The sequence below is a fragment of the Mus musculus genome, chromosome 6 (genome assembly GCF_000001635.26).
Source record: "Mus musculus strain C57BL/6J chromosome 6, GRCm38.p6 C57BL/6J".
NCBI classification, from domain to species: Eukaryota; Metazoa; Chordata; class Mammalia; order Rodentia; family Muridae; genus Mus; species Mus musculus.
In genome coordinates this window covers 137516215-137535187 of record NC_000072.6, presented here as the reverse complement: position 1 = coordinate 137535187, position 18973 = coordinate 137516215, and the positions used below count along the sequence as shown (strand labels likewise).

The following is an 18973-nucleotide window of genomic DNA, read 5'->3' as shown; positions in this document are numbered from 1 at the left end:
GGATTCACTTCTGAGTTCTATTAGCCCTTAAAAGGCTCCCGCATGCTGCCCCAGAAGCAGAAAGAGAAAGAACACTATCAAACTCTTTTTATGAAGTCAGTATTATTCTGATAATAAAATTGGAGAAGGACATAACAGAAATGGAACTATAAATCAGTTTCCTTGATGAACATAGATCCAAAAAATTCTCAATAAAATACTTGCAAAATAGAATTCAGCAACACAGTGAAAATATCATAACCCATGGCTATGTTGGTTCCATTTCTGAAATGTAAGGATGTTTCAGCACGTGTAACCCATAAACGTAAGATAGCACATGCGTAGAGTGGGGGAAATACATAACTATCTCAGTAGGTACGGATTAAGCCTTTATCAAAATCCACCAACATCATTCACAGTAAGATAAGGCAAGATAAAAGAATGAAGAACATACATGCAAAAGGAAGAAAGCAGGGAATCCTTTTGGGCTGAAAAGACCCTAATGCCTCTAACAGTAAACTCTTACAGCAGTAGAATGCAAAATCAGTTACTCTTCTATACATCAATAATGAATATGCTGAGAAATAAGTTGGGAAAATAATCCCACTCACAATGTCCTCACAAATAAAAGTAAATAGCCAAGATCACTAAAGCAGGCAAGTGAGAGACTTCTACAATGAAAACTTTAAGACACTGAAGAAAAACATTGAAGACGGCATTAGAAGACATTCCATGTTCATAGATTGGCAGAATTATTGTTGGGAACGTAGCTATGATACCTAGAGCATCGTTGAATTCACTGCAATCCCCATCAAGACTCCAATGTCATCCTTCAAAGACATGGAAAGAGATAATCCTACGATGTATATGGAAGCACCACAGGCTCCAAGTAGACCAAGCAGTCCTGAGAAAAAAAATCCAACTAGAGATAATGGAATCCTCGAATTCAAATTATACTATAGAGCCATGGTAACAAACCCAGACATGTGACCCAATGGAGTAGAATAAAAGAACCAGAGGTAAATCCCACAGGGCTACAGTGATCTGAGTCTCAACAAAGATACCCAAAGTATACATTGTAGTTAAGATAGCCTCTTGTCAAATGTTGTCGAGAAACCTGTCAATCCATATATAGAAGAAAAGTATGGTAGTAAAGGCTAACAAAATATTAATTAAATTTACTACTAAATATACTACAGCTGTATTACTATATAAGATAGTATAAATATAGTAATATAATATTAATTCTAGTCAAATAAAATACTCATGGGAATGTTTTTCAAGTCTGTTTAGATGCCAGAAAGTACATAGCAGTTTTGCTTGATGGGGTGTGGCCAGCAGGGGCGTGGCTAGCAGAGCATGGCTAGCAGGGGCGTGGTCAGCACGGGTTTCACAGAGGGCCTGAGCCTTGAACCATGCTCTGAGAAGTCCATTATAGTATTTTTCAGATGATATAGGCGAGAGTATGTGGATATTATTTAAAAAAAAAAGCAGCAGTATGAATCTAATGTACACAATCAGTCCATGAAGGGGGCTTCTATTTGACTTGTTCACCGTAGGCTTCCCTGTGCTTAGTGATTAGCATAACCGCTCATATATAACCTCTGCTCAATAACTACTTGTAAAATGGATATAAAGAATGAATGAACTGCTAGGAGCATGGTGGTAACTGGAGAGTGCAAAGTAATGCCTTCAGAAATAAGATGAGAAAGAACGAACACCTACCATGTCAAGAAGAAGATTCCTAATTTGTGGGGCAGAGCCATGGCTCGGCAGGTGCAAGCTCCCACGGCCACGTCTGAGGATCTGAGTTTGATCCTGGGGATCCACACAGTGACTGGAGAAAATGGGCTTCTCCAGCTGGCCTCTGACTGTTTCCCTTGCCACCACTCTCCCTTTATGTGCACAAGAACTTTTAAGGTTTGATAACAATGTGGGGCACTATTTTAAAGTAGCACATGACCTTCAATGTCTTTCATTCACTAAAGATGGGTCACTATGTTTTGGGTTAGGCTGTGACAAAGCAAGTGAATCAGAAGTTTCAGTAATATGAACAAGGTAGACGCTCTAGGACTGGAAAGGTGGCTCAGGGATCAAGAGTACTTGCTGCTCTTACAGAGGACCCAGCTTCAATTCCCAGGACCCACGTACTGGCTCACAGCCACTCCAATGCCAAGAGATCCTCCTCTAGGCTGTGCAGGCATGAGGCACGTATGTGGTACTGTTGTTTCACCTATGTGAAACTTTTCCTGGGGAGATGCAGCACATGTGTCTATGCACACTAGATAGGGATCCTACGCCAGACCAAAGTGCAGATACTACCATCGAAATCCAGCGTGGGGAACCGTGAGTTTTACTGAGGCCACTTACAGGAATATGGGTGAGGGGAGTCATTTACAGAAGCAGAAATAACTCAAAGAGCTTTATCACCAAAGCCCACACCAGCGTGCTTGACAGTTTACCAAGGTGGGAATCTGGAGCACACTGCACAGCCTGCAAGTGACTCAAGTTAAAAATGTCCTTTCCTCAGCTGACCTAAACCTCTTCCGGGCAGTTTAGCTAGTCTCTGCTTCTTCCAGTCAGCTGGTCTGGTCTCGGGGCATCTTTGCAGCTCAGCTTTGCTCCCCTGAGAGTGACTCTGAACCTTTGTTGCTTACTTTGATAGGGAGGGGCCTAGCAAATCTGGTCAGTTTCAGGGACTTCCCGAGCTTTTTAGAGTTGTTACTGATTGAATTTTGTTGCTGTTGCTAAAGAATACAGCCATATAAACTGTAGCGTTTAGCTTTATTTAGATAAAGACATTCCCCACAGCTGCTCTTTGTTGTGTTTTCTGATTAATTGTCTTACTTTTAGAGAATGAAAAATTCAAAGTTTTCAGTCTCAACTGCTGTGTCTGAATTTTAACCCTTTGAAATGTTGCCATCTAGAGCAAAAAAAGATGCCAGGACCAATGCCAGTTTATCTGAGGAGGTGCAGTTGTACAAACTAAACAGTTAAGTGAAACTGTAGTTTCTGACCCCAAAGTTGGCTGGTAGTTTGTGTAAGAGCATATTAGCTTAGTGCTAAGATGACCTGTTAAGAACTTTTCTCATTGGTTATTGAATCTAATCTGTCAGAATATGTTTTGCTCCATGGGATTAAGCCTAGTAGAAAAAAAAAAAAGAAAAGAAAAGAAAAAAAGAAATACAGCTAGTGTTATCCAAAGAAAAATCCTAGGTATGATTTTATTTTGAGATAGAGAAGAAAGTGGGGCCTGGGGGAGGGGGAAGAAAGCAGAAAGGATGATGGAGAGATGCTGGGTTTTGTATGGGGAGTTGATAAACGCAAAACTCCACACCTAGCTTTATTTGTTGGCTAATGTGTCATTTGTCTGTTCTTGCATCCTAACATGAATGGCAGCGTTGACTCTCGGGGCACATTGTAGATGAGGTGGTTTTCATGGGTTGTGGAGTAGAAGCTTATGTCCCAGGCTCCACATCCCAGAGTGTCCTGGAGCCTTATAAATCCCAGCGGCCCGATGGACCCTAGTCTAGTACAGGGGAATTTTTAGGGTGGGGCCCACAAAGTGGCTTTAGCCCACAGTCATAGGCAGCCAAGGATCAGAACCAGTGTTAGAGAAAGGACTGGTTTTCTGTGGCTTCCTCTTGATAGCTTCATTGAAGGCCTCCATTCACGCTTCTCATCTCAAGCTGTTTCAGAGCTTTGTAAGGTTTCCAGCTTAGGAGCCAGAATGCTATTTACCACTGAACCTAGACGTGCATAGGATTCTCATCAAAAGACACTAATAATTGACTTTCAGGTGTGTCCTTTCAAACTTGCCTATTAAAAATTTAATAGTGAACTGTATCTCTTGACTCTATATCACCAGAATGATATTCTTTCTAAATCGTTTTTATGACATTAATATATTTTAGGGTCCTTTGAAGGTACTTTTCAGTGGCATACATCTTATTCTTTGTGAAGCATGGTTTTAAAAAAAAAGAAGAAAAGAAAAAAGCAAGTTAGAACTATTAGGGACAATATCTGGTGGTCAGAGGGATCCGTTGCCATCGTGTTAGTCAATTTCTGCTCCTGTGAATTATGTCTTCTTGGGGTTGAGATGCTGTGTGTTCTGACACCTGAGGGGATGCACTTTCTCTTCTTTTTTGTAACACAAACCTCATGCACTATTCTGGCCCTTCACCTGTGTTTGCTAATCATTTTTATCTGGAAGACCCAGTCAAGCATTCGAACATCTTGGAGCCACCATATCACCTAGTCACCGGGTACCATGGCAACCGAGGCCATTTCCTCTGCTATCCACAGGTCAAATCAGAGGACGGACGATAGCTACTCTCATGCTCTGGAGCGTTGAGTGAGAAGCTGATGAACCTGTGATTTCTAAGTAGTGTCCTTGCCAGATGTCCTCATGAGTTGTGCATTGTGTCCCATGTGTATCAGAGGCTTTTCCCAAGAACAGACATCCACATATTAGTAACTCACATTGATCCTCGGCGAGTAGAAAAGCTGTTTGCTTTACATGTGAGATATAGTTACAAGGGAAGGTGTGGGCTTCAAATGCTGGGGAAAACTGTAGGAGAAGCCAGCTCTTTCTTTTGACCACGTTATTTTGGTAGGAACAGACGGAGCGTACTTCTTCAGATCGTCATCCAAACAAAAAAAGAAAGGTAGCCAAGGTTGAATTGTGTGTGGTGGTGTGCTGTGTGGTGGTGTGCTGTGTGGTGGTGTGCTTTCACTAAATCATTTTAGTGCTGCAATAGCAAAACCAGAATAGACCGCATCGATGCAAGCTCAATGCGAGCTGTGTCAAGAGGAGCACGGGGTCTCCCGGATAAATATAAGTGGGAAGATCCTTGTTTCCATATATTTGTAAATCAGTCGTTCATTGTGCTTTTAAAAACATTTGATTCTACTGTTTAGGATCTGAATATCTAATTTACACTTTTCTGCTTGGTCCACCTTCAAGTTTTACAGACCCTTTCAGTGTAGGGGCGCCTAAGAGTAGAAAGAAACATGTTTATAGTTAGAAAATGCTGGCTGATAGAAAATACATGCCTATTGTTTATCTATAGATATACATATATTTTATATATGAATATATATCATAAATATGTCATATGACATCTCTATGTATCTATATATGTATGTATCTATCCATCCATATATATACATATACATATATACATACATACACATATATGTACATATACACACATACACACACACATATATATATGTGTGTGTGTGTGTGTGTATGTGTGTGTGTGTGTGTGTGTGTGTGTGTGTGTGTGTGTGTGTGTGGATAGATAAATACATATGACATATTTTCCACATATACACTCCTACATACACAACCTAAGACAAATGTTTACGTTTGCCAAAGCTTTAAGGCTTTAGGGTACTTTACACTTAACTTGTTTAACCTAGTATTTTACAGTAAATTCTCCAAGACCCGGAACATTAATAATCTTACCTAAACCTAGTTTCTTACTTAGGGATAAACTCAAAGTTAGATTTAGAAACACAGAGTCCCCTGATCACACAAGGTTCTTTCCATCCAAGAATTCTGCCCGAGAAGAAATAAAGCAATCCTGAATTTCCAAATCAGTTCCTTGCTTGGAAATTAACAAATATCAAATATTGATAATTTTTTTTAAAAAATTATTTTTGCTTTTGCAGTATCTTAAAAAGAAAGGCCCCTTCTGCCTGTTGAGTGGGTGGATGCAGCCGCTGCCTCCTCAGCTGCCTCCTTTTCCCTTCTAGTTTGTGTCTGTCATTCTGAGTCTCTCATTTGTGTATTCTCTTGATGTGTGACAGTGCTTAATATTGGTGGCCATCCTCGTGTTTGAATCAGTGTGGAATCCCCTTTCACATCGTCCCCCATTTGGATGCTGTGAAAGGAGAAGGTCCTCCTGGTGTCTGTGTTAGCAAGGCCATCCCCTTTATGCAGTATGGTAACTATGACAGCATCTGCTCTTGTGTTTTGACCTAAGTGCAACAACAGATGAAATTTGGAAACTTAAAAAAAAACATTTTATGAATAGTAGGTTCCTGATTAATAAAACACTATACATTAGATAACTTTTTTTCTCTTAGACCACTTATAGTATAGGAGCTGCTAGAGGTTTGGCTTTGTGGTTAAATGTGCGCATTGTCCTTGTGGACAGTCAGAGTTCAGTTCCCAGCACTTACATTGGACAGGTCCCTCCCAACTGCCTGTACTCGCAGAGGATGCTGCAGAGGATGCTGCAGAGGATGCTGCAGAGGATCCAGCTCCTCCTCGGGCTCCGACACTTATGCGCATGGATTCTCTCACACACACCTGCAGACATAAAATTTTTTTAAAATCTTTAAAACCTAGGAAATTTATAATCTTGACCTTTCGAACTGGAGGATTTAAGTTGGGCCCAAAGGTTCCTGCACACCGTTAGTTTTTCTCATGACCTTGGGCTTGCCTGTGAGTCATGAGTACTTTCAGACAGAATTCACAGTGGGGACTTGACAGCTACCGCATTCATATGTGAGATAGACTTGCTTCAGAGGTGCCGTGTGACTCCAACCTATGAACTCAAGCCATGAGTAGATAAATAATGGCTTCTCAAAACTTACCTTTCAGAACAAAGGAAGAACTATGCCCGAGACAGTGTCAGCAGTGTGTCGGACGTGTCCCAGTACCGCGTGGAAGTAAGAAGCTTTGCTCTTGCCAATACTGATTGTGACTCTTAAGGAACATACAAATTAGGAGCGAAATAAGAGCTGTGTTTCTTTTCATTTAAATAGGATGTGTTTTCAGTTGTGTGGCCTTCCTTTAAGATGTTTTCTATCTTTTGTGAAACTGAGATGCTACAGGCGAGAATTTGTGTTTCAAAATAGATTGAAATAATAACGTATTCGCTGGCCATTGTGAGCCCAATTAAAACAGGAGAAAGGCTTCCGTTTCACACTGTCATTAAGCTATGATGCACCAAGCAGCTCTGTTTTATATTTAGTTTTATCTGGTGTCATCACTAGCTTTCATTAAACCCTAGTTTCTATTTTAGTTTGTAAGATATTTGCTCTTAATTGGAATCACAACGACCCCTGTTTTTAGCGGAAAACATGTAAGCAGGGACGTCATCTTTAAGTTGCTGTTTTCAGTTTGCCGCTCATCTCAAGCATGCTTAATTAAAACTGAACCACTGTTTTTCAGTAAAGTGTTTTCAGGAGAGGGCAAACGGGTCAGTTGTTAGAGACCAGAACCCTACCTGAGGCTCCGAGTGGCTGTCCAGGTTGTAGCTGCCTCTGGAAATGCTGCTCTCCTGTGCAGCATTGAAATAGCTCTCTGAGTAACAGGGGTGGGGTCATTAATGTAAGGAAATGCTATTTATGTTTCATTGCTAAGAACTTGTCTTAATACTATGCTGTTGCAGCCCCACGTGACACAGCACGACACAGGTTCAGGGATCATACAAATCAAGGCATTGTTTTCTGTGTTCAACAAAAAAAGGCCACTCAACTCCACCCTGTCAGTGGAGTAACTGAGGTTGTTGTTGTGTGTTGTGTCAAGCCTTTGGTTCTTCTAACTGACTTCTGTTATGCAAATTCTTCCTCCTTTTGAAAAATACCTATGGAGAGGGTTTTATTTGTGTGTTCAAAGTTTTTCTTTTCCGCCCTTTTTTTTTTTTTTTGAACATCATAAGCACTTGACCACCTTCGTGCTGGATCGGAAAGATGCAATGATCACTGTCGAGGACGGAATAAGAAAGCTGAAGTTGCTGGATGCCAAGGGCAAAGTGTGGACTCAAGATATGATTCTCCAAGTGGATGACCGAGCTGTGAGCCTGATTGACTTAGAGTCAAAGGCAAGTCGGGGAGGTTTATGCCACTTTAGTCTTAAGAGTTCACCACCGATACCAACGTGTGCAGTCAGGACAGAGTCTTGGGACACAAGTGATGGTTTGACACTGTCAAATATTTACTCATTTTATACAGAATGAATTGGAGAATTTTCCTCTAAACACAATCTCGCATTGTCAAGCAGTGGTACATGCATGCAGCTATGACTCCATTCTCGCCTTGGTATGCAAAGAGCCAACGCAGAGCAAGCCAGACCTTCACCTTTTCCAGTGTGATGAGGTTAAGGTAAGAGTGCCTCAGCCTCCCATTAATTCTAGTGGGGTGTGTGTGTGTGTGTGTGTGTGTGTGTGTGTGTGTGTGTGTGTACACGAATGCCCAATGAGGTCAGAAGAAGGTGAGCTGGGATTATAAATTCGAGAAGCCTGATGTGGGTGCTTGGTGCCAAATTCCCATCCTTTGTAAGAACAGCAAGTGTTCCCAACTACTAGGCAAATCTCAGGTCCCTGTTCCTCGCTCAACCCTCTAGAGCAATATTCTGCAACTTTCAATCTTGATTATAAAGCTATCAGTTGCTAGAGTTTAACATTTTGAGAATGTGATGAAGAAAATCAGTACCGAAGTGTCTTCTATAAATTTCCAATCAGGTAAACAAAAGAGGAAATTTTATTATTATTTTTTTAACTCAAGGTGTAGTAAGATGGGTCCTACTTGTACCACTCAGGAGGGTGAGGCAGGAGGATTGCTGCAAGGCAGAAGCCTGTTCAAAAGTATCAAACAAACATAGACACGTGTTGTTTATCTTGTTTGCAAAGTGTACCGGTGTATGAAATTCTCATCAGGGGCTCTGTGTATATAATTTAAAAATAGATCATTAAAAATCATGCATTATGCTTGCTTCTGTGGCACATATACTAAATAGACAGACAGTAAGTATGCTACAATTCTCTTTTCTTCCTTGTTAACCTCGAAGCTTGTATCGATTGTTTCAGTGAGATCCTTGCAATGCCCCATGGTATTGATAGGAAGATTGCCATTTAATTATGGGACTTGGAAAGTTACTCAGGGTTTGTGATCCCTAAGTGCCATGAGAAATAGCTGGGCAGAGTTAGCAAGAATAATAAACTTGAGACCCCAAAATCTATGTTTCACAGTCCACGTAATTTATCAATGATGATAATTTATTGAACCTTAGAATTTATCTCCAACATTAGATAGCTTTATTTTCTGAGCTGGTGTCTCTAAAAGAGAAACTTCCTTTGGTTCATTGGCGCCTGTCTTAGTTTCTTTCCTGTGGCTGTTATAGAACACTGACCAAAATCCACTTAGGAGAGGAAAGGGTTTATTTGAGTTGATAAATCCAGAGGGACAGGAGTCTGTCCTGGTGGGTAGTCATGGCAACACACAGCAGGCATGGTAGCAGGAGCGTGGAGCAGAGAGAGCCAACTGAAAGTGGCCATAGACTTTTAATCTCAAAGCTCTTCCCCAGTGAGCACCTCTGGTGGGGGGGGGGGGAACGGGACCCAGTGTTCAAACACTGGGAATGGAGGGACAGTTCTCACTCTGGCCACCTTTTTCTCCTCCTAGAGCACTGAGTTACTTGTGACTTTTATCTTGTAAAGACATTTTAGACCAGCACAAGAAACCCACTTGATCTCATCAGCGTTTCTTTGACATTAAACCATGGCAGATGCAGATTATCATTAACAATATAGTTTGTAATCTTTCCTAATTTCAATGTATCCCACAGATGATTATAATAAAAGTCTTACTTGAAAGAACTGTGCTACTTAAGTAACTTATAGCTTGAAATTCATCAGCTTTTTACAGACTATAACTTTTCGAATTCCTTAATTATTTTAATGATTTTTGAGGATTTTGATATGTTAAAGCAAAAAAATGGTGAAGTGAATATTTCGCTCTGAAAAAAAGTAAAATCTTATTAATGGATTTTGCTTCTTTAATTTTTGTACTTATTTATTGAAGAGGGATATCATGTACGGAGGTCAGAGGGCAACTTGTAGGAATTGGTTATCACCTTCTACCATGGGAATTCCAGGGATCGAACTCAGGTCCTGAGGCTTAGCAGCAAGTGTCCTCAACCACGGAGGCGTCTTGTTGGCCCAGTTCAGAGACTTACAAACCAATGAAAAATACTGAGTCAAAAGGCATTTAAATTTTGTGTTTGTATCCCTGCTTTTAAGTCTGACTTAAATGTGAGTTACTGTCCTGAGTAAAGGTTCCAGACGTCAGCCTCTGCGTTATGGAATGAAGGGCTTTCCTTCTCTAGGGGACCGTGACCATGATGCCTCCACATGAATTTCCTGGACAATGCTCTGTACTCACCATAGCTCAGACCACTAAAAATGAGGAAAGCCACTCACCCTGGCCAGTGCCACATTTCTTTTCATGAGGTGTGCATTCCTTGCTAATTTAAAAATGCAAGTGCCTTGATACTGTGATTTGTAACTAGTCTGTGTGCAGAACATCTTGCGATAACAGTTTTTGAGTGTAACTTTTTATCATGGGATGCTACATGGTGCGTTTGCCTCCTTTAGCGATGGCAACATTTTTCATAGAAGTTCAAGGTTCTAGACACCTCCAGTTTTAATCTTCTATATAATAGAGGACTTTGGCCTTAGTTGACCATCTGGAATGTGTTGGGCTAGACTGTTCTAAGGATGCACTGTACTGGGGTCCATTGCAGTGTTACCTCACCCTGAACATGATGCAGGCCAGGCTACTTCTCCTAGTTCCCCTCAGAGAATTAACTAGAAAGGAGACTAAACAAGGGCTGGGGAGACTGTTCGGTGGATGAACTGCAGTTGAAATCCCCAGAACCTATGTCAAGCCAGCTGTGATGGTACGTATCTATCATCCTCACACAGCTCCAGAGAGATGGAATGCAGAGACAGGAGAATTTCTCAGAGCTCCAGACCAGCTGGACCAGCTTATGTAGGGGTAATCAGCAAAGGGCCTTGCCTCCGGCAAGGTGAAAGGTGGAAAACATCACCTGAGGTTGTCCTCTGACTTCCTTTTATGTAATCAGTGTTCATATATGGGCGGTCACATGTGTGCTTGTGTGTGTCCGTGTGCACGTGTGCACTTTCTCTCACACTCCATGATCTTGAGGTCTCCCATCAGTTTTTATACTCACCAGTGCTGACTGTTAAAGAATACGTGACTCATATATCTGAGAAAAATGTATATAATTACACAGAGCACACAAGCCCAAAAATAGGAGATAAATACATGAGCAACATCCTCATATACAGTGATAATTACAGGCTACAGATAAATTTCATAACAAAGAAAAATTGACACCTTATCTACAAAACTCACTTGAATTCCCAAGAAAATCTAATCGTTGGTCTTGTTGGGAACATAATGGGAAAATTTGTGGTGGCAGATAGTTCATTTTTACCTGAAATGGAATAATAAAGTGATTATCAAAACGGATACAATATAGAATTGAGACTCAGCCTGTGAATGTACTGCTGAGTGAGTTTTCCATCCCGGTGGCAAACCATCGAGCTGAGCAACTTGCAAAGAGAGAAGGTCTGTTTTCCTAGTGGCTTCGGAGGCTTCAGTTCCATGGTTATTTGGGACATTGCCTTTGGGCCTGCAGTGGGAAAGTCCATGGTAGTAGGAAGAGTGTGGTAGAATTGCTGTTTGCTTCTTGGGAAGCAGGAAGTGATAAGAGACAGGCAGGAAGTATCTGGCAATCCTAGTGTCATGTAAGAGCAAAGCGCAATGTCTTCCTTCCACGACCTCCCTTTTGAAGGCTGGAACCCGGCCTTCACCATGCATCCATTCAGGGATACTGCAGACACTAACCTAGCAGAAGGTGTGCCTTAAGGTCTGGTGCCTCTGTAGGGCCGGGTGATTGCTTGGTGAGTTAATAGGTTCCCCCTGTGGAAAGGGAAAGGGGGAAGGGTCCCCCAGCCCTGCACATCATCTCTTATATCCTTCCTCTGTGACAGCCGAGACACTCACCTGTGTCCTCTCTGCAGTTGCCTTTCTCTGCTGGGCTCTTGGGGAGGAATGTTTAAGTGGAATCTGGACGTAGATTAACCTTAAAAATCAACATTTGTACCGGGCAGTGGTGGCACACACTTAACCCCAGCACTTGGGAGGCAGAGGCAGGCAGATTTCTGAGTTTGAGGCCAGCCTGGTCTACGGAGTGAGTTCCAGGATAGCCAGAGCTACACAGAGAAACCCTGTCTCAACAAAAGAGAAAAGAAAAAGAAATCAGCATGTGAGTTCCATCATTATAAAATACACCATTGAAAACTAGAGTCATATTTTTACGGTAGATGCTAAAAAGTCTTTCTATTTATATCACACCAAGATACTTACTGATGCAAACAGTGAATATAAATTATATTTTCTTTCTGTCTTAACCTTTATATCAAAGCTCAGACAAGCCTATGGCCTTCTGGATAACTCATCTCTCCTTTCAGGCAAACCTAATTAGTGAAGATATCGAAAGTGCAATCAGTGACAGTAAAGGTGGGAAACAGAAGAGGCGGCCGGAGGCCCTGAGGTAAGAGCATCAAATGGCATTAGCGCCATGGGATTGGATAGTATGCCTCCTTTTTTTTTTTCCTCCTGGAGGTGTAGGGAAGTTATTTTCAATGGAGGTGAATTATTCCGTTTTCTAAATTGCAACCTTTAACCACAACTTAAGCTCTGGTTGCCTTGCCAGTCCATGTCTGCCCCTTCTTGTTTCTCCATGTGTCAACTCTGTCTCCCACACAGCTTCTCAGACATCTGCAGATGTCCCAGAGAGTTATAAGAAAAAGTGGAGTGTTTTAAGAGATGACCCAAGGTCTCCCCATAGGCCCACAAGCTTTTCAAATATCATGTGACCTAGAGAAAAAAAATCAATGTTGCTTCCCAGGGATTTTAATTTTTCTGTGTCTCAGGAACTTACCAGCAGACACAGCACAGCTGGTCAGGAATTCTGATTTCCCTGACAGTTACTTCTGAGGTTGAAGGGCAAATGGCACCAGTGGGTTGCACCGTTGTTAGCAGACGTGGAGATGGTAACAGCCCAGTTGGATAATTTGTTTTTAATTTTCAGGATGATTGCCAAAGCAGATCCTGGCATCCCTCCTCCTCCCAGAGCTCCTGCCCCTGTGCCACCAGGGACTGTCACACAGGTGGACGTTAGGAGTCGCGTAGCAGCCTGGTCTGCCTGGGCAGCTGACCAGGGCGACTGTAAGTACCCAGCCCTAGCCCTTCTGAGCATCCACGAGAGCTATGGTGTCAGTCCTCCTTTCAAGTCCTCATGGTAATTTGTAGATTAAAGTTCACTTTAAAGAACCAAATCTTAGATGTTACAGAGTTAAGTCTTGGCTGCTGTTAAGGTTATCATCCACGAGAATTCATGCCAACCATTTAATACTCTATGAGGACTACACTCATTTCTGGCTGGTTATTCGTGTAATGTCTAGGTGACTTTTGCACCAGATGCCACGTTGGTCACTGTCACTTATAGAGTCACTGCTGGCAAGATTGTTTTCAACATCTCTCCTCCAGCAGCCTGAATGGCACCTTCTGAAACTATACATTCTGCGGGTAGGGACGAATCTTCCAGCAGGGTTTCTCTATGATGCCTTATGCTGAAGTGTGCAGTGTCTTTAATGATAGGGACTTTTAATCTTGTGAGCTAAAAATTGAGACCTGAAATAAGACCTGGCTCTGTCTGTCCATATGACCGTGGAAGGTCATCCCTTTGTGCTTTGGTCTCAGCTGTAAAGTGCACATAATGACCCCCAGGTTTCTGTGAATGCTAAAGCCGGTGATGCTGTCACTGTCACAGTCAATGAACGCTGATGACCTCTGCTTTAGGCATCACATGCGTTTCCACCAATTTTCTTTGTAAATCCAAAGGTTAAATAACATGATTTTTTGAAAGACTATGCTATATCTGTGCTTATTGTGAACCCGAGGTTAGTTTTGTTGGTATCGTTTTGGTGGAGGGGGATCTGGATAGTTGTTGTTATTGTTGTTGTTGTGTGTGTGTGTGTGTGTGTGTGTGTGTTAGAGAGGTGTCAAAACTGACTTGATGTGAAGAGAAGATGGATTGAGTTAGAGATATCCTGAATAGATTTGTAGGAACGTATGTGAAATCTAATATCATTTTACAATAAAAGAATTTACACTCAGGTATTTCTGAGCTCTTACTAGATTTTGTGTAAAATACTCCTGGCATTGCCATCTGTTACAATTACAAGGAGACAGACTTCTAGCTTACTAATTGTTCAAACAGAACTCAAGACATGGCACACAAAGTTCTGTGTGAGTGCCAGAGGGTCTTAGTTGGGAATGTCCTAAAGGAGGCTCTCTCTGCTCCCTCTGAGGGTTTCGTCAGCTCTGACTGCAGCCCCTTAGAACTCTGAGGTGGAGTAACCCCGACTTCCAAAAGTGAGTGTAGCAAAATGGTGGTGGTAGTAGCCAGGATCCCAAAATGGTTTGGAAATAAATATCTTCTGCTCAGTATGCCCCAGAAGATGTTGTGGGGTCTCTCAGAGACACCTATTCCTCCTGTGAGGCATAGCCTTCCTCCTGTGAGGCATAGTCTTCCTCCTGTGAGGCATAGTCTTCCTCCTGTGAGGCATAGCCTTCCTCCTGTGAGGCATAGTCTTCCTCCTGAGAGGCATAGTCTTCTGTGTAGCCCTGGATGTTGTGGGGATCACTATGTAGCCCAGGCTAGTCTGGTCACCCCTGCCTCAGCTTCCAGAGTGCTGTGATTGTAGGCAAGAGGCCCTACACTTGATGCCCTTTGGAGTTCCTAATGGCGGGTCCTAGTTTCCTTCCCTGCCTTCCATGGTCCACTGTACCAAGCAAGCAGCAGCCACGTGTAAAATAGCAGCCAACTGTCAAGCTTGGCTCCGTGCAGACTTGTGAGCTTGAATAGTTATAGCTAAAACTGGAGTTTCAGGTGGCTTAGCGATTCCTTTTTCTTTTCGCCCGTGTTCCACGTCTGGACAATGTTGGCATAAAGGAGGAATTGGGATTCCGAGCTTGCAGTGTGTTTTGTCAGTTCTCTGCACTAAACCTCGTGAGTCATGATGATGTCTCATGAGTTCTCCCTCCACTCCTTGTGATCTATTGCTCCTGCCCCAGCCATATGCCTTTGCATTTAATGTACTCTGAAATACATCGCACCAGCTGCCCACGTTACCATAGTGCTGACTGACTCACCTCAGGAAGGAATCTGCGATGGAGGTCTCATGATTAACATTCACAATCGAGCTTTCTTGACATTTTGAATGCCTCTGAGACATGCATTCAGTATTTATCTCAAGGCATATGATTTAAGATCAGGGAGCCAAAGGCTGCGGGTTTTATGCTGACTTACAACGGCCATTGAGAAATCACTGCCCTCTTAGGACTGCAAAGCTTTTATTGTGGTCACAGGGTTGGAATGTGGGGGTGGGGGGTGACTAGCAGCCCAGGCTGTGGAGATGGCTCAGTTGGCATAGTGCTTGCCACACCAGCATGCAGAGCTGAATCGCATTCCCCGTGCCCAGGTAAAACAACCAGGAAGAATGAATAGTCCGTGTCTGTAATCCCAGCTCAGGGAGAGGGAAGACAAGAGATTCCTAAAGCTTGCTGGACAGCCAGAGGCATAGCCTGGCAGGCCAGTCCACCAGCTGTGCCCAGTGCTCCTGGTAACTGTGGCAAGGATGTACCTCAGGGGTCATCAGTATCGTTTTGGCTTGTTTATTCCAGAGAGCTCCCTGCTCAGCAACTGGAATTCCTTTCTCATTGTCTTCTCATTTTCATTTCTGTATTGATAATGTCTTAACAAACATGGAAAGTCTGACAATTCTCTCCTTTCCTTTCAGTCGAGAAGCCCCGGCAGTACCACGAGCAAGAAGAGACGCCCGAGATGATGGCAGCCCGGATCGACAGGGATGTGGTGAGTACCGCCTGAATCAGGTTTAGCTCACTGGCCCTTCTGCTTTGGGAGGAGGAGGAGGAGGAGGAGGAGGAGGAGGAGGAGGAGGAGGAGGAGGAGGAGGAGGAGGAGGAGGAGGAGGAGGAAGGGAAACAGGCATTGAGATGAAAGGGATTGGCAAAAATGGCTGCAAAAGTTTTCTTTTCTCTCCTCAGTGTTCAGTATTTCCTTTTAATTGCCCCTTAAACACTTATCCCTCCTTCCTAGTGTTTAGCTAGATGTGATCTCCTATAGAACACTGGCAACTTGGCCAGTTTACAGGGGAAATGGACCTAAAAGGCCAATGGTCTCTGCTTTTGCTGTTTTTCATGTTTTATGATTCATAGTTGAGGTGTCTTTTTTAATGTTTGTTCATTTGGTTTATTAAGATATTTTAGGACTGGGGAGATGGCTCAGTGACTGCAGGGCTTGCATCAAAAGCCCAAAGACTGGAGTTCCTATCCCTAGAGTGGATGGGTGTCGGCAGCCCATCACTAGGTAGAAGGGCACCCATTCTAGGTGCAGGGTCTAGGTTTCATTAAGGATCTTTCCCTTATTGTTGAAGTTGGGAGAGGGGCAGAGGATGATCTGGGACATCAGAACTGGGTCTACACAGGTAATCACATGTGCACACACACCAACATGCAAGGGAAGCCGCATGTACCCGTTCACACATGTGCCTAGTCACATGCAAATGTGGACACACATACACACACATACACCATACCCTCGTGAAAATAAAAACATCCTTTAGAACATGTCAAAAGGAAAAGTTACGTGATAATTTAAAGTATAAATATGTACATATTAATGTTTTATACAGAGGAGTGCTGTACTTAATGTCATTTCCTTAGAGTAATTAACTTGCAGGGTTAATTGACAGTTAATGGCTATGTCCACTGTATTTCAAATATGTGATTTATTTACCTTTTAAACTATAAACATTCCCAGGTTCTTTTGAAAGTAATTACTGAAAGGAGGCTGACATTCAGAATTAATTTTTAAAAGATTTTCTTTCTTTCTTTTTAAATAAAGGCATACTGAAATCAGGAATGTGCATAGTCCCCTTTTAAAAACAATCATTTAATTTATATTGAATACACTGTAGTTGTCTTCAGACACACTAAGAAAGGGCATCCTATTACAGATGGTTGTGAGCCACCATGTGGTTGCTGGGATTTGAACTCAGGACCTCTGGAAGAACAGTCAGTGCTCTTAACCACTGAGACATCTCTCCAGCCGAACATTTTCATTCTTAATCGTGTGTGTGTGTGTGTGTGTGTGTGTGTGTGTGAGTGTGTCTGTATGTGTGTGTCTGTCTGTCTATGTCTATCTGTCTGTGTCTTGTGTGTGTCTGTGTGTGTCTGTGTCTGTCTGTCTGTCTGTCTGTCTGTGTATGTCTGTGTGTCTGTGCAGATGCCCGCCAAGGTCGGAATCCAGCATCAGATTGCTTGAAGCTGCAGTTGGAAGTGGTTGAGCTACTTAGCATGGATGCTGGGAACTGCGTTTTAGAGGTCTATAAATGTAAACTATGCTCCTCACCACTGAGCCATCTCTCCTCTTCCAGCCCTAGAACTTAAGTTTTATATCACACTATACTATCGCAAAACGTTTATCAAGTCCTCCTTAATAGTCTTATAATGTGAAGAACCCTTCATTTTAGACTAGAGAAAGCTGAAAGTGGAGTATAAGAGCTAATCGAAGTCTCCAGCACATCTTTGCCTGCTCCTTCCGCTCTGTGGTGTGGTCATCTCCATGCCTTTGGGTGGACATGGGCTGGGGGGTCTTTAGGTTCTTATGGCACTCTACAGGGAGGACACAGGAACTTTGTCACTCTACAGGGAGGACGCAGGAACTTTTGGCAGAGCCTTTACAGGACAGATAACTGCAAAACAAAATTATGCGGTGCACTTCTAACAAAATGTATCTCTGAATCCCAACCCCAGCTTTATGTGGGGAACACTGTGAGAAAATTAGAGCAATTTAAAGTAATTAATAACTGATTATATATTGCGAATGCTTCCCTGATAACATTGAAAATGCAGCAAAATTAAGCTTAAGGAATAGAGATGAGACTGTATCTATCTATATCTATATGAAGTTTCCATGAAAGTGGTCATTTTTCTCTTCTCATCTAAAGCCTCTCTCCTTTACTTTCCAGCTAACAGCTAGAACCAAATTACTTATGCCTTTGTTTCACATCTTGCTCTGTTATTTTTAATTCCAGCAAATCTTAAACCATATTTTGGATGACATTGAATTTTTTATCACCAAACTCCAAAAAGCCGCCGAAGCGTTTTCTGAGCTTTCTAAAAGGAAGAAAAGTAAGAAAAGTAAAAGGAAAGGACCTGGAGGTGAGCGAGCGAGCGGGCAGGCGGGTGGGCGGGCACAAGCAGACAGAGGGCTTCCTCATTCTAAGGCTGTTAGACTTGAGGATAAATGGGTTTCCTTACCCTAAGGCTGTCAGACCCCAGGCAAGTGGGTTCCTTACTCCAGGGTTATCAGACCCACAGTGAGCGTGGGTTGGGGGCTTCCTTGCTCTTGAGCAGTCAGACTGCAGGTGAGTAAGGTTCCTTACTCTTGGGCTGTGAGAACTACAGGGCTAGATGAGCTTGGGTCCTGGTAACCAGCTACGTTGCCCTGAACAAACCAAGGCCCTGTAGTTTTGGGCACTATTGGAAGTTTGTTTCAAGCTGGCTGTACCTTTAAGTCATGTGACTCTGAGATTGTAGCCAACTGTCTGCAGTTTTCACAAGTACTTAAATGTTAGTTTCTGCTCGTAACCCTGATCTTTTTCTGTAGGATTCTTTCATTGTAAATATGGAACCTTTTTTAACATTAAAAATTGACTTCTTTCATCCGAGTATTTTAAATTACCAATGGATTTGAATCATATTGCAAATCCCCAAATTGTTCATTCACATTCAGAGCTGCCTAGAAGCAATTTTGAAGCATAGTGCTGAACTGCAGTGTTAAAAATGTCTTAGAAGCTGGGCCAGGAATCCCAGCACTCAGCAAGCTGATGCAGGAGGATTATTCTTAGTTATGGAAGATAACCTGGGATATCAGACCTTGTCACAAAAAAATAATAATACTAAATGAAAACAAATGGCTTTGAATGTATAAAAGTATAAACGTAAGGATAGTGTTTATATTTCCTCTGGCAGAAGACACAAATTGAATATATAAGAGAATGGTTTGTTCATGTCT

The 18973-nt window shown here is 42.4% G+C and overlaps 1 protein-coding gene across 9 annotated transcripts in view; it reads left to right on the top strand.

Annotated features, from left to right (window-relative positions):
- Nucleotides 1–18973, top strand: part of Eps8 (epidermal growth factor receptor pathway substrate 8) — a 172153-nt gene that overhangs the window by 114210 nt on the left and 38970 nt on the right. For 8 of the 9 annotated variants that reach the window (NM_001271588.1, NM_007945.3, NM_001271587.1 and 5 more), the window contains 7 exons: nucleotides 6596–6663; nucleotides 7659–7820; nucleotides 7951–8100; nucleotides 12276–12358; nucleotides 12899–13035; nucleotides 15672–15745; nucleotides 17991–18117. In NM_001271588.1, the coding sequence (NP_001258517.1) occupies nucleotides 6596–6663; nucleotides 7659–7820; nucleotides 7951–8100; nucleotides 12276–12358; nucleotides 12899–13035; nucleotides 15672–15745; nucleotides 17991–18117 (801 nt within the window). Of the gene's footprint in view, nucleotides 1–6595; nucleotides 6664–7658; nucleotides 7821–7950; nucleotides 8101–12275; nucleotides 12359–12898; nucleotides 13036–15292; nucleotides 15354–15671; nucleotides 15746–17990; nucleotides 18118–18973 lie in introns of those variants that run through there. The other variant, NM_001271589.1, reaches the window with a different exon arrangement.